This window comes from Microtus oregoni, unplaced genomic scaffold (assembly GCF_018167655.1).
Source record: "Microtus oregoni isolate MIOR12 unplaced genomic scaffold, Mior012 000016F_ref0000370, whole genome shotgun sequence".
NCBI classification, from domain to species: domain Eukaryota; kingdom Metazoa; phylum Chordata; class Mammalia; order Rodentia; family Cricetidae; genus Microtus; species Microtus oregoni.
In genome coordinates this window covers 26666166-26681762 of record NW_024543075.1, presented here as the reverse complement: position 1 = coordinate 26681762, position 15597 = coordinate 26666166, and the positions used below count along the sequence as shown (strand labels likewise).

The 15597-nt window shown below is 47.6% G+C and overlaps 1 protein-coding gene across 2 annotated transcripts in view; it reads right to left on the bottom strand.

Annotated features, from left to right (window-relative positions):
- Positions 1-770: 770 nt before the first annotated feature.
- Syt17 (synaptotagmin 17) overlaps positions 771-15597 on the bottom strand; it is a 65547-nt gene continuing 50720 nt past the window's right edge. For both annotated transcript variants that reach the window (XM_041667222.1, XM_041667223.1), the window contains exon 8: positions 771-2096. In XM_041667222.1, coding sequence (XP_041523156.1) covers positions 1900-2096 — 197 coding nt within the window. In that variant the 3' untranslated portion in view covers positions 771-1899. The remainder of the gene's footprint in view (positions 2097-15597) is intronic.

Genomic DNA, 15597 nt, shown 5'->3' with positions numbered 1-15597 from the left:
GTCTCTCACTGGATTAAGAATTCACTGATTGACTAGACTGGCTAGCCAGTGAGTTCCACAGATTCACTTGGTTTTACACACACACACACACACACACACACACACACACACACACACAGTAGTGCAGTAGCTTCCTCCCAGACTGAAACATCCCATCCTGCTGGGAAGTTTGTCCCTGAAACAGACCAGATTCCCTAGGCCCCTCACTCTGAAGAGTAAACAAAAAAAGAGAGCTGAGGATCTCTCAGACAGCCAAAGTGCAAAGAAGACTCTGAGACAGACCAGCTGTCTGGAAGAAGCAGAAGCCAGTGCAGCTGCCTGAAGGCTGTGCAGTGTGCTCCAAGTTGCCAGCTTGTGTGAGCTGTCACCTATACTGGGGTGGGTTTTGGTGATGCAGTTGTAATTTGAGCTGTTCTTGCTCCTGTCAGTAACCCCAATAAAACTCGCTGCTTCTCCAAGCTGGACTTCGGGGTGGGATCTGTACTTTAGTCTGTTGTGGACTTCTTTTCTGGGGTGAGTTAGACATGTGTGTTGCATCTTCCCAAGTCTTGTCACACAACACACACACATACGCACACAAATGAGTCATACTCCATACTAGGATTACAGTTACTCTTTGTTGGGCCTGTCTTTATGTGTGGGTGCTGGGGATCCACCAGCAAGTAGTTCACTGAGCCACCTCTTGGCTCTGGCCGGATGGCCTCATTATGAACTAGCTGCCAAACCTCCTCCCATCTTCTATGTCCTGAACAAAACAGATAACTTCAATGCATGGCACAAATAAATAGTCTTTAATTTCAACAAATAATTCCCCACCACAGAGGACGATACGCTGTGGAGAAAGATACAGAAGCATCCCATGAGGGAAGAATCTATTCTAACTACACTAAAGCCTTAGCGCACAAGACATGATTGAGGTGCACACACAAACACGGAGGATCATTGGAATCTGATCGAGGGCAGAGGCCACGGTGAGGGATGTGGCACCATTTTCAGTCATGTGCCAGACCCCTGATGGGTCAGAACCACCGTGATTCTGTCAGCAGATATAACCTTTGCTCTATCATCACCCTATTGAAGGGACACACTCGAAGTATCGCTACCCGAGGTGGGGTCTCTGAGGGATGGGAGGACGTGGGGTGAACTCGCACCGGATAAAAGGCAGGGATAAGGAAGCCGTGAGGACGGTGGCTCTTGTTGCCACCCTGCTGTCTAACAGGGTGAGTAGGCACACATGTGCTCACCTGTGAGGGCACACACAAACATACACACACATACCCACAGGGAGTCCCAGGAATAAGCTAACGCAAGGACAAAGCAGGCGAGCCTGGCTCCAGACATGGAGTTACTGTCTTTTGTCACCCCTGGTCTCTTCAAAGAGTCTAAATCTATTTATCACATTTACTAAGGAGAAAACAAAAAATACTTACACCTTTGGAGAAAGGGATCAGGTGCGGAGACCCCAGGAAACAGTGGCCTATTCAGAAGTTTCCTGGCAAATGTGTTTGTGAAGTGGGGATCAAGTTCCTGACATACCAGCCAAACTCTTATTACACTGAATCAGGCTCTTTTCAGGAAGACCTCCTTTCTCTGGCCGGAGGTTGAAAGGACATTTCGGGACAGGGTATGGACAAGAGCAGGCACTGCCAATAAGTCTCACAGTAGAACCCACTCAGCTTGCGATTTACGCGTGAATGGAGTTTCCGGAAACTTCACAAGCCTCCCTCAAAGAGAGGGGCTATTTCATGATCAGCCGTCAGCTTGCTCTCAGTGCTGAGAGGGCATTATGTATGCACGTGCACATGTGTGGAAGTGTATGTAGGTGTGGGTTGAATATTTATGTGACACATTTTTTTTTCTCTCTTTTTTAACAAACGAAGACTGTCTTCCCCATGGCAATCAGGTCACCTCCAGGGAGGCAGGAGACACACGATCACACTCAGCCCGGGACCTCAGGCTGTGCCACTGTTCCACGGCCGTACGGTGGGTGTTTAGCATCCGCCTCCAGTGGTTGGATTCAGAGGGGCCGGAGGAATACTGGCCGATGACAATCCTCCCGATGAAGTCATTGCTGCTCTTCATGTTGTGACCAAACACTAGAGAGCCAGAAGGATAAGGGCAGGCAGGGAGGAGGGAAGGAGCAGGGGAAGTGGGATGGGGAGATAGACACAAGACAGAGGTCGTTAGTTCACACATTGCTTAGTAGCATACATGGGCTTGTTGCTTTGGTGACATTGCTTCTTCTCCTGGGGATTGTCTCCTAAGCACAGCTGAGGCTCCTATTGTCCCTTACCAAGGCAGTCACATTCCCATTTACTAACTTTCGCACTGGCTGTCCCTTCTTTGATAGCCGGGCCACCCACCATGTGCAACTATACGCTTACATCTCACTGACTCACATTTGGTTGGTTTGTCTACAGAACTCTGTGAATGGACATAGAGTTTCAGTGGGGCAGCAAGCTATCACCATAGTCCAGCTAAGCAGACAAACCAGAATTTCTTGTGTGTGTTATAAGTGCACATATTTGTGCAGAGACCAGAAGGAGACTGCCTCATCCCCTTGTGAAGGGTATATCAGTGAACCTGGAGCTAGACTGGTGACCATGAAGCTGCAGTGATCCTCCTGTCTCTATTCCTCCAAAGCACTTGGGTTACAGGCGTGCACACTCAGCCACACTCAGCTCCTTAATGAGTGCTGGGGAATTGGATTCAAATCCTCATGTGTGCACAGCAAGCATCTTTACCCACTGACTCATCCGTTAAAGGATTAGACAGGAGTATATTGACAGCAGTATTGCTGACACCATGGTCTGAATAATCCTTTACAGTAGAGGTTTGTCTGGGGATAGGGAGAGGGCTTAGCATCATCTCTGGACTCTACCCACCAGATGTCAAGAGCAGCATCCCTCTTTCAAGCTGTGACAACCACAGACGACTCTTGACATGGCCAAGAATCTAAGAGAGGGTCAACCCAGCACAGACGAGAGCAACTACAGTTGAACTAAAGAAGGCATTCTGAGGTGAATCTTGGAACCCTGAAGCAAGCAAGGTGATTATTTGTAGTAGTAAGAGTGGCGGGGCTGCATCCCCAGCACCCCGGCTGCCTGCTAGCTTATGCCCCGAAATAATTACACGGACACTGTATTCTTTTAAACACTGCTTGGCCCATTAGCTCTAGCCCTTACTGGCTAATTCTGATATCCTGATCAACCCATCTCTAATAAACCGTGTAGCACCGGTCTTACCGGGAAAGATTCAGCATGTCTGACCTGGTGGCTTGCTTCATCGCGTGCCTGGGAGAGGGGAGCATGGCCTCTCCTCCAGAGAGCAGAGCTGTGGAGTCTGAGCTCACTTCCTCTTCCTCCCAGCATTCTGTTCTGTTTACTCCACCCACCTATGTTTTAACCTATGAGGGCCAAGCAGTTTCTTTATTTAATTAACCAATGACCTTCCTCCATCAATTATTAGTCTCAGCTGTCAACTTCAAAGGATCTAGACTCACCCTGGGAGACTAGCTCCTGGGCATGCCTGTGGGGATTATCTTGTTTAGAGTAATTGAGGTGGGAAGACCCACCCACTGTGGGTGGCACCACTCCGTAGGCTTGGGTCTTGAACTGTATGGAAAAGGAGAACATTTGCTGAACACATTGATTACTGTGTCTTGCCTGGTACTCAGCCTAGTCAGTTCCCTCACTCTCCTTCTGCCTCAACTTCTGTCATGATGGACCATACTAGAACTCTGAGCTGAAATAAACTTTTGTGGATTGCTTTTGTCAGGGCATCTTATCACAACAAACGGGAAAAGTATCTATGACGTAAGGTAAAGTCTCTTGTGCTTTCCTTCCCTCACTGAGTGGAGAGGATTCTCACTGTAGTTAATCTTGAAAGTTTAAGCATGGTGGAGATGAAATAATGTGTGTAAGGCTCTCAGCACACGGTGCTTAACACATGGCAAATGATGTATTGTCGTTTCGATCTTAAATTTCTGTCCATTAACTTCATAAAAAGGAGATTGCGCACTTCCTCTGTTTCTCACAGTGGAGGAAAGTTCCCTGAGAGAAATGGCCAGGGTGGTTTCTTCTGCCCCTTGTCACATCTTCTGTCTCTTGGAAGGAGTCTCTGTTAATTCCAATGCAAGCTTAATTAGTGTCTTTCAAACCTAATGAGATGGTTGGGCTGATTTGTCTTCATAGCCAAGTTCAGCCTCATTCTTTATCTGTGTGTGGGTAGTTCAAGCGTGCCATCGCACTAATGGGGAAGCAGGCTGTGCCTGTGTTATAAATGAAAGGCTACAGAATGGGAAATATCACACATTCACCCAGCATGAGCCAAGCAAAGGCAGGCTAGATCCCAGGAGGGGTGCTGATTATCAAGCAAAACAGCTCAAATCTACAGCTCCAGACAGAGCTTGAATGCTAGTAGTGAACCTCCATTCTCCCTTGTGGGGTTCACATAGAGAATTCCAAATGATAGGAATGGGGGTTGGGGGAAGAAAAGTGAAAATATCGAGAACACCATTCAGCATCTGAAAACCAAAACACCTACTAAAACTGGGCAGGAGAAACTCAATGCTTGCTCAAGGGTGTCTGGTGCTGTCAGCTCTGTGGGGGAAATTGGAGCATGTATATTTTTTGTACAATTGATAACGAGTTTTGTGTGCTTAGATGGACCTCATTACATGAAAACCCCTATGACAGAAGGGCAGCAGTAGTGATGGACTCTTGGCTTAGTAAGGACATTGCTAAGGTGATGCACTGCAAACTATTTTTGAGTAGGTAATAATCAAGACTTTTTTGAACCATATTTAGTAAGGAGCATACAGCTTTATCTTAACTGACAAAAACGGGTTGCCAGGGTTCCCCTCCATATGAACTTCAGTTTAAAACAAAATTTTATCAGGAGACCATTCTAGGCTAATGTTCTGACCTTCTCTGCCTCTGCAAAGCTCAAGAAAAATGGTCCTGTGGCTCATGCCTACAATCCTAACATATGGGAGGTTGAAGCAAGGGAAAAATCCTGTGTCAAGCCAGAGTAGACTATAGACTGAGCTCCCATCTCAAGAACTCCAGTGAAGAAACGGCCACACACAGCCGTATCCCTCAAATGAGCATAGATTTTATATCCTCGAGAAAGAGGTTTTAAGGAGGAAAATCTTGGGCTGGGAAGAACTCATTTGGTAAAGTGTTTACCCATGTAGTTGAGAACCAGAATTTAGATCCACAGCATCCTCATAAACAGATCTGTGTGCTCACTGGTCCTGGCCTATCCTAATTGGTGAGCTCCAGGTACACAGAGAGATCCTATCTCAGAAAATAAAATAGAGAGATATTGAGGAAGACACCCAACCTTGACCTCTGGTCTTCGCATGCATATGTATACTCATACTCAATTGAATATGTGTATGCACACATACACACACAGAGAGAGAGAGAGAATAGAGACACAGACACAGAGAGACATAAAGACAGAGAGAGACACAGAGGGAAAAGAGAAAGAGAGAGAGAAGAAAGGAAAAAATTTAAATACTCTAATGTAATGAAGACTGAGTTGGTTCAATTTTTGGAGTTGGTTCAAAATAAAAAGCAACTGTGACCCAGCACATCTGCTCGAAGAATGAGTCCCACAGCACCACCTCCAGGAGCAGTCATAGATAAATACACACGAAGATGTTTTATACAGCAGGAGTTGACAACAGAAAGCTTCCAAGACAAATGCAGCTCTTCACCTGCTTTTGTAAATAAAGTTTTATTGAAACTTGGCCAACCCCATTTGCTTACATAATGATGCACTTGTGCTGCCTCATTTATCTTAGTTTGTTTGGGTTGCTGTGGCAAAAAGTCATCACCCGGGGTGGGAGGGCTTGTAAACGACAGGGATTTATTTCTCATAGTTCTGAAGTCTGGGCAGCACCAGAACAAGGCACAGCAAACTTCGTCTCTGGGGAGGGTCCTCTTCAGCATCTTGCTGTGTATTCACACAGTGGGAGGGACAAGTCAGCTCTCTGAGGCCCCCTTCATCAAGCCCAACCATGAGTGCTCTGTCCTTATGACTTCCACCTTCCCACAGTTCCACATCCTAACACAATTACCCTGGAAGCTAAGGCCTCAACATTGGGATTCGGGAGCATGTGTGAGGGTGAATACTGGAGTCCAATCACCTCACCATCCCCTGGTAGCTCATGTGCACCGATGTCGTCAACTTAGATCATGCTTTGTGGATGTCAGCACAAAGAGCAGACAGCACTAATTAACCTCTGGTGTAATAGAATGCCTTGATCCTACATGATTGCTGGACATGAGACAGACACATTCAAAAGGCAGTGGGATTGGGGCGGGATCTCTCAGATACACAGTTCACGAAGCCGTCAAAAGAGTCTTTCTCTGGAAAATCTTACTTTTTGTGTTACATAAGTCTGTAGAGTTTGAACTTCATGTAAGAAGCACATATTATGTTGGAAGAAAGCAGAAAACAGCCGTTATTAGAGAATTCACATCTAAATCGCCAGAAGGGAAGGAAAAGAAACGGAAGCTGTAGAGCCTACGCTTCTCAGCCCAATTTGCAAAGTAACTTGGCTGGTGAATCGTCCTGGGGAGGTGGGGGCTCTCATGGTGATTCAGTCCTGGTAGATGGGATGGGGAGGCCGCCTCTATGGCCAACCAAATTAACTGACAGGCATTGGTATCTGCAGACTGCTTAGAGAAGTACACGCTCCTGACAGTCTATGGGAAAATGCACCATTGCAGACGCACACATGCTCCTGACAGTCTATGGGAAAATGCACCATTGCAGACGCACACATGCTCCTGACAGTCTACGGGAAAATGCACCATTGCAGATGCACACACGCTCCTGACAGTCTATGGGAAAATGCACCATTGCAGACACAAACATGCTCTTGACAGTCTATGAGAAAATGCACCAGACGCACACATAAGTTGAGGTTGAATAAACCTAATGGCATGGAGTGGAAAAGCTGTGTGGGGAGAAGTCGAGAGTTGACATCACCACAACACTAAGTTCTATGTCACTAGAGAGCACAGAGAATTAAGATTAGAGACCAGGTGTGGTGGTGTGCGCTTTTAATCCCAGAGGCTGGTGTGTCTCTGTGAGTTCCAGGCCAGCCTGGTCTACATAGTAAGTTCCAGTACAGCCAAGGCTACATAGTGAGAACCTGTTTCCAAAACAAAAAAGATTAGACATAAAATTCAGAAAAGGAATGTAGCCTACTGGGACATCCTGTAGCCCAGCCTGTGAATCTGGGGAAAGAGGATCCAAAGTTTGAGGTCAATATAGACAGTGTCTCAGATAAGAAAACACAAAAGAATCCAGCATGGTGTCTGAGACAGCAGGCCGGATATCTCTGCTTCTCCATTCTTGGCTTAGAAAACCAAGTCGTTCAGCTAGTGAGTGACCACACCCACAGAAGTGGCGTAAAGGAAAGCAACCTCTAACTAGATCCTTGCAGTCCTTCTCCCTGTAGGCATTCTGTACTGGCTGTTACGGGGCACACAAGTGAAAGCAGATGCTAATCCATTACTGTAGTGCACACACACACACACACACACACACACACACTTACTTTTCTACTGTCCCCTTGTCATTCAGAATCAATTTCCCAGCAGCCTGTGTGACCCAGACCATAGACAGTCAGGACAAATGTCACAAACTCCAAGTGTACTGTGAGGAGGAACCCTCAGGCCCTCTCCAGGAACTATGGATTGGATGTGGGTCGCCCTAACAAAGTTCAGGTGTGGCCCACAGTGTGGCAGTGTTAAGATGGTGGAACCTTTACAAGGTAGAGCAAGAGCAGGCAGGTCATTATGGAACATTAAGCCTGAGTCCTGAAGTCTTCCTATCTTGTCACGTGATTCCCACTTGGTGCCATCTGCTGTGAGATCTTCAGTAAGAGACAAAAAATTGGGGAAACCCAATCTTGGACTTTCAGCCTCTCAAAATTGTGTCTTTTCTTTAGAATGTACCCAGTCTTACGCATGTTGTGGTAGTAACAGGAAGTGAGCCAAAGAGATGGAGCACCCATGTTCCCCATCTGAAACATGACAAATTAGTGTAGTGGATTTTGACTAACAGACAGATACAAGGGTACAAACAGGTATGCTAGAATGAGGGCTTCTGGGGAAGAGAATGTCAACTTTTTCTCCTTTGAAGAGAGGTGAAGGAGATTGTTCTGCGATTATTCTTTTCTATAGTCATGACTCTCAGTCCACAAGAAAGCTCAATGCTCCTTTGTGAGTCAAAGGACATAGGAAAAGACACAGTTAAAGTCCAAAGGGAAGAGTGTTCAGTATGGGGAAATTTTCCTCATACCAAATCCTTTAGGAACCCGTTCCTTGCTGCTCAGAGCGAGCCTCTGAACCACATGATCTCAGGCATCCTGACACCACACTCAGTCCCTGTCGGTAAACTGTACATTGAAATCTAGCTCCCTTCAGAGTAACACACACACACACACACACACACACACACACACACACAGAGAGAGAGAGAGAGAGAGAGAGAGAGACATGGAGAGAAAGAGAGACAGAGAAGCAGATGGACACACAAAAAGACATACACACACAGACAGAGAGAGAGACAGACAGAGGCACAAACACAGACAGACACATCCACACACAGAGTGGAGTAGAGGGACAGAAATAGAGAGGTAGAGAGAAAGGGAGGGATGAGATGGAGAGGAAGATGGACAGAGAAGAGGAAAGAGAGAACATAGAGAAAAAAGACAGACACGTACTGGGGGGGGGGAGAATCCATTCAATCCATTCACCCATTTCACATCTGGGAAAACAGAAGTCCAGAGAAGTAAGTAGAAATTCCTTTGAGCTTGGCCGAAATCTAGCTGCCTTGACCCAGTGTGGCAGGCGGCAGCATCCCATGTTGATACTTGCTATGAAAATGAGTTTGTTCTTCCCTGCTGGAGCTAAACTCTTTTGATTGCTAATTCCCTTTGTTGAGACAGATGGTTGGGGGGATGTGGTCTACTGCTTTGTCAAGGAGAACGGGCTGAAGTGGGGAGGTGGTCCTCAGCTTTGCCAAGGAGAATGGGTTGAAGGTGGGGAAGTTCACAAGACCCACACTGGACAGTACAACCTTACTGGTTCACCACAGGTTTAGGGTTGAGGGCACCTGCATTTCAGGATGCTCACGAGTTAACCTTAAAGACCCACAGGATCTGTGCTTCTGATTCCTCCACCCTTGCACAGGTCGGTTCTGCACATCCCGACGAGGGGTTCCCATTCTCTTTACTTTCTACAGAATCCCCTCTGCAGCAAGCATTCCTCACTCCTGAAATCAGTATGCTACTCCAGGGCTGTCTCCACAGCAAGTCACCTCAGGAGGCTGGAGATGAGGCTCAGTCATTGAAGAGACTGTTTAAGAGGAAAGAACCCCTGTGAAAAGCTGACTATGAAGGTATGTGCTTGTAACCCCAGAGCTGGGGAGATGGAGACCAGTGGGTCTCTGAGGCTCTGGGGAGATGGACATCGGTGGGTCTTTGAGGCTCACTGGCCAACCAGCCAGGCCTAATTTGCGAACCAGACGTTGGTGGAAGACTTTGTCTTGAAGGGTTGACCTCTGGCCTCCAAACACACAAGCACACATACGGATGAGCACACATCTGAATGCTTTTCCTCATATAAGTTCTATCCAGCCCCTTTCTGGGTCTCAGTTTCTACACTTAGGAATGGGTGAGCAGGTTTCATGTGCCCCTTCAGAAGCTACTTCTCTGTTCCCAAGACCTTTCCCTGGGCTGAGGCCTCAGTGCAGCAGTAGAGCACTTCCCCCAGAGATCTCAACCTGACTCGGCGCTTCATAAGCTTTCCTGGCTCTGTTCATGACTCAGAGCAGCTGCTCAGACATATCTATTTGCCTTCGCCTGTTTCATTCCTGCAGCCATCAGGACGGTCTGAGTAACCACACTTCAGTCACAGGAAACCAGCACCACCGTTCTGCCATCCAGGCACACAGAAAGCACTTAATCCACATTGCAGCCCTGCTGGGAAGGTACCGTTTATACCCTGCCCACCCCCACTTTGCAAATGGGAAATCCACAGCTCAAAGGTATGACAAGTTCGGTGTCCAGGGTCACCCATACCCCAGGAACAGAAATGAAAGCTCAACACCACTTTTCTTTCCTTATCACAAAGTTAAAGGTCTCAGCTGCCCCCCTCTTGGTTCCCCCTCTGGGAGACGACAAGATGGAAAGTATGATGTAATGCAGGATAGGTCTTGAGTGGGGGATGACTCAGTCAGCACAGTGCTTGGCGCACAAGCCCAAGGACCTGAGTTCAGTCCCCAGAGCCAGGCAGAGGAGGGCACAGCTGCAATCCCAGGGCTGGGGAGCTAGAGACAAGCGGACCTCTGGGGCTCCTTGCCAACTGTTCTATCCAGTCCACAAGTTCCAAGTTATATAAGAGACCCTGTCTCAAAAAGTATGATAGGGACACCTGTGTGCAGCTCTGGCCAACACACACACATAGACACTACACACACACACACACACACACACACACACACACACACACGGAATCTCCTTGATTTATGATGCGTGTGTCCTGATATACCTATCACAACTTAAGAGAAAACAGTGTGTACATGCCAGGGGTCAGTTCACTTTCTCTACTCATATAGTTCTTAGGGAATGGTGCCACCCACAGTGTGTGTGTGTGTGTGTGTGTGTGTGTGTGTGTGTGTGTCTGGGGTCTTTCCCTCCCCCTGCCCACAGGCAATGCCTCACTGGGGTGCTCTACCCAGGTGATTGTAGGCTTCGCCAAGCAGATAATTAAAACTAATCATCCCAAATGGTTTATCAATTAGATCTCTTTTCCTTCCTTAAGAAATGGGAACCAAGATTAAAATCTCTTCAAGGCCCTCTGAGGTTGGGGGACTACTCTACGCCTCTGGGCGGAGTATGTGGAGCCTGTGTCTGCTGAGCTAATGCACAAGGTAAAACACTGCTCTCAGATCTGGGTGTGAATCACATCATTCTGTTGGAAGCCTCCAAAGGTGTGACTATAAAGTGATGTTCTTTTTTTCACACCAGCCTCCAAATTTTCTACATTGGGCTGAAGATTGTCTCTACATGGTCGTTCCAGAGAGGCTGGCAAGGCTTTGGTGAGAATGTTTGCTACCAACTGTCTACAAGACACCTCCTGATGTTCCAGGGACACATTAATTTTATCTTCCTTGCTCAGCCGACATTGCTTCAGAGAGATTCTGTTGGTGTGTAGACCTGGGGGGACTCTTGCGGGTGTTTTTCAAATGCACCCCAAGTGATTCTCAAGAATCAGGCTCTGTGAAGAATAAAGCTACGGGTGGAACGAGGTCTCTTCCATGGTCTGTATAAAGGGACCCGGCATGGTCTGCTCTTCATGGCGTATAAGAGCTTAGTAGTAAGCACACCTTCAGTGTGTCCGAGGGTGTTTCCAGAGATGATCATAAGGGCTCTGATGTCATCAATAGATTAATATCTTGATGGAGTCTTAATATGGTGGCTTTATGGAGAGGTAGCAAAAGGAGTAGGGGTCTAGTTGGAGGAAGTAGGCTACTGCGGGGGTGGGGGGGTTGTCCTTGGAGTTACATCTCAACCTGACCTCTTCCTGAACTCTCTTGTCACTCTGCTTCCTGTCTGCCAGGAAGAAGCTCCTTGCCCACAAAGCTGGGAATGGAACCCACCGACACCGTGAGTCCAAACCCCTTCCTCCCTGCAGCTGCTCTCTCAGGGACTGGCCACAGCTTTACAGTCGTGTCTGACGTGGTAGCTGACCCTGTTCTCTGCTCTCATTGGAGGAAACCTCTGTGAACACAACAGTCCCCACCAGAGGCTTACTAAGGGGTTATGGAAAACACTGCCTAGGATGGGAAGGTCTCTTTAACACCACTCCCTCCCACAAGACAACCAGGAACATGTTCACGGAAACTCACCCTGTTCCCAATCAAGTAAGCCATTCCTCCCCTGGAGGAGTGAACAGGTACCTGGAAGAATGTGGAGGTGTTACTTCAGGCCAGAGTGCACACACTGTTTCCATGAACAATCAGATTGTGAAGATTTTAGGCTTTGAGGGCCACCTAAGGTCTCTGCTGAAACGACTCAACCATGTTGGTGAAGGAGAAAGAAGGCATAGACTTTTAGTTTCAATAAAACTTTATTTGTAAAGCAAGAAGTGGGTCACATTTAGAATATGGGCTGTAGTTTGCTCTCAAAGTGTGAGCCCCAAACCACAGCATTTGAAAAATAGTGTTCAAAAGCTAAACAGTTGGTTCCCTGAGGTGTTATTGGGAGGTGGTAGATTCTTCAAGAGGCAGGCCTCATAGAAAGAAGTAGGTCATTGGGGTGTAACCTCTCTTTTAAGTGGGGGAATAAAAGATCTTGATACAGGAGCAGTTCTAGCTGGCCTTGAATACAAAATTCTCTTGCTGGGATCATTGATATGCAGAAGGCAGGCAGGAGGACTGCATTGGAGAAGCCAGCAAGATGGCTCGGCTGGCAAAGTGCTTGCTGCTACACCAGTCTGAGCACTTGGTAGATCCCTGAACCCACAGTAGAGGGAAAAGATTGTCTTCTATTGCTGTGAAGAGACACCATGACTATGGCAACTCTTACAAAGGAAAGCATTTATTTGGTGTGGTTTAGTTTTGGATGTTCGGTCCATTATCATCATGGCAGGGAGCATGCCGGCTGGGAGAACGGAGGCATGCAGGCTGATCCAAAAGCAACAGAAAGGAAACTGACTCCCTGGGCACGGCTTGAGCATAGGGGACCACAGAGCCTACTTACACAGTGACACACTTCCTCCCACAGGACCACACCCACTCCAACAAGGCCATATCTCCTAATAGTGCCATTCCCCTTCTAACCAAAACAGGACTGCCTCCCAGAGTTTGTCCTGACACAGGTTTAATCATGTGTGTGTGTGCACGCACACATGCACACACACACACAACCACCAGCCCTACCATCAGCACCACTGCCATCATCACCACCGCCATCACCACCACCACCATCACGATCATCATATCATCATATCATCACAATCATTATCATCAAAAGACCCTCTTGCCTCTCTTCTCCTTCTCCCGCTCCACCCCGGTTCAAATCCACCAGTCCTGCACAATGTGCTGCCTCACCACAGGCCTAAAAGCCACCAGGCCAACCGCCCAATGCAAATCTTTTCTTCTTTAAAACACTCTACCTCAGGTGTTCTGTGCCAGGGATGGATGTGATGAATCTCCAGTTATGGTGAGATCTTGTTTATGATCTAACAAATAAAGCTGGCCTGAAGATCAGAGTGTGGAGCTAGTCACACCAGTCAGCCATAGAGGCCAGGCACTGGTGACGCATGCCTTTAATCCCAGGACTCGGGAGAGACCAACAGACAGATCTCTGTGAGTTCAAGGCCACCCTACGCTACGAGAGATAGAATCAGTCTAAAAGAGAAACAGAGCCAAGCAGTGGTGGCTCACACCTCTAATCCCAGCAGTAGGGAGGGGGAGATGGGAAGTGATATGGCTGGGCTGAGAGAGGGATATAAGACGGGAGGAGACAGGAGCTCAGGATCTAGTCTGTGGCTTCACAGAGACGGCATTCAGTCTGGGACTTGTAGAGACAGGATACCCATTCTGTTTGAGGATTTCATAGAAGTAAGAACTAGTGGCTGATGGCTCTGCTTCCTCTGATCTTTCAGTATTTACCCCATATTTGACTTGGGGATTTTATTATTAATACTATTTAGAATTCACACTTCATCTGGTAGCCCGTCCCAGGGATGTGACAAATACAGATTCCCAGCATTTGTATACTTTCTTGGGTTTTGAGATGGGGGTGTGTGTGTCTCAGTAGGTAGTTCAGACTGCCCTGGAATCAGCCAGAGTCTTGCTTTCACCTCTAAATGCTAGGATTACAGGTGTACCCAGCTGGGCATCTGTACGCTTAAAATCCTTTACAGGTGATTCAGGGACGGCCAGGTTCCACAGCCACTGCTGGCCTAAGAACCTTTGCACCAGTTTAAGCTGGGGATTAGAATCCCCACAAAAATACCCAAAGAAATCAGCTCCTTGTCTTTGGAGTGGCAACTCAGTCTTCCTAAGCTAGACCCATGCTGTTGCAGGCCTCTCGCTTCAAAGGATGACAATCTCTACCACGGCACTTTCCTTTTCAGGTGATAGAGACTGAGATGTGATTTTGAGATACAGTGAAGGTCGCACTCTGTTAAAATTCCTTTAAGGCCCAGGCTCAGCGGGTAAAGGCACTTGCCACTGAGCTGACAAACTGAGTTTGATCCTCAAGATTCATCCTGTGGAAGGAGAGAACCAATTCCTGCAAGATGTTCTCTGATCTCTCCACATGGGCTATTACACAAGCGCGCGCGCGCACACACGCGCGCGCGCGCGCGCACACACACACACACACACACACACATACACACGAACGAACGAACAATGCACACGTGTGCATACACGGAGTAAATAAATGTAAAAATTACTAGTACATATAACTAGTATATTTATAGAATTCACAGAAATGTATAGGACCACATAGAAAAGTTATAAATTACATATGTGTTCATATATAACTATGTGTATATATATAAGTATGTGTAACTTGTGTGTATGCATGTGGATGAGTGTGTGGATGCAGGTGTGTATGTGTGTAAAGGCCAGAGGTCAACCTCCAGTGTTATACCTCAGTCACCTTTTATTTTGAGACATGGTCTCTCATTGGTCTCAGCTTGCCAAATGAGCCCCAGAGATCCATCTGTCTTTACTTCACCTCCCCTGCGCCAGGGTTCCTGGGAGTTCAAATCAGCTCCTTATATTTGCACAGCAAGCACCCTGCTTACTGGTCTATCTCTTCAGCCCTGGCGTCTTGGGTTCTGTTTCTTTATAGCAATGTGGCCCCTTTGGGCCCCCATATACAGGTGGTGTGTACCCACGTACCACAGGTGGTGAAGGACTAGAGAGAGGCCTGGTAAAAGCTCTGCTCATTCCCCCAGAGGTTTCCCGCCCTCCTCCTTTGCTGGGCCCTTTAGTCTACCCGCCTGGGCCACAGCAGCTGGGCTATAGCATTTGCTTGCAGAGGAAGACATTTCTGTTTGCACACATTTTTGTAGGTGGCGACGGGAAGGCTGGAAAAATCTGCCGAAATCCACAAAGAGGAGCAGGCAGCACGGCTCCTCTGCATCCCTAAGAGTTCTCCACACTTGACAGGTAAGAAGAAACTCCTCAGGGAGAGTAGCCAAGCCCCAGGCAGGGCAGGCAGAAGGCCCTGAGCTCTGCCCTCCCTCTGACAATCTACCTTCCTGGACTGTTGTCAGAGGCCACACTCCCGTTCTAGCTCAGAAGGTCCTGTCTCTTTAGCACTGCCGCTGATGCTATAACCTTCCCTCACCCACACTGCCCTACACCACTGGGTGCTTAGCAGCGTCTCGGGCCTTTACTAGATGCCTGTAGCATCTCCTGGGCTGTGACAGCCAAGAATGACCCCAGACATCCAAGACATCTGCTGGAGGGTTAAGTCAAACCAGCTGCGAACTGCAGGTCTAATCGGACAGCTGCTCAGAGCATCCCAGGTTACTACTACTAGGC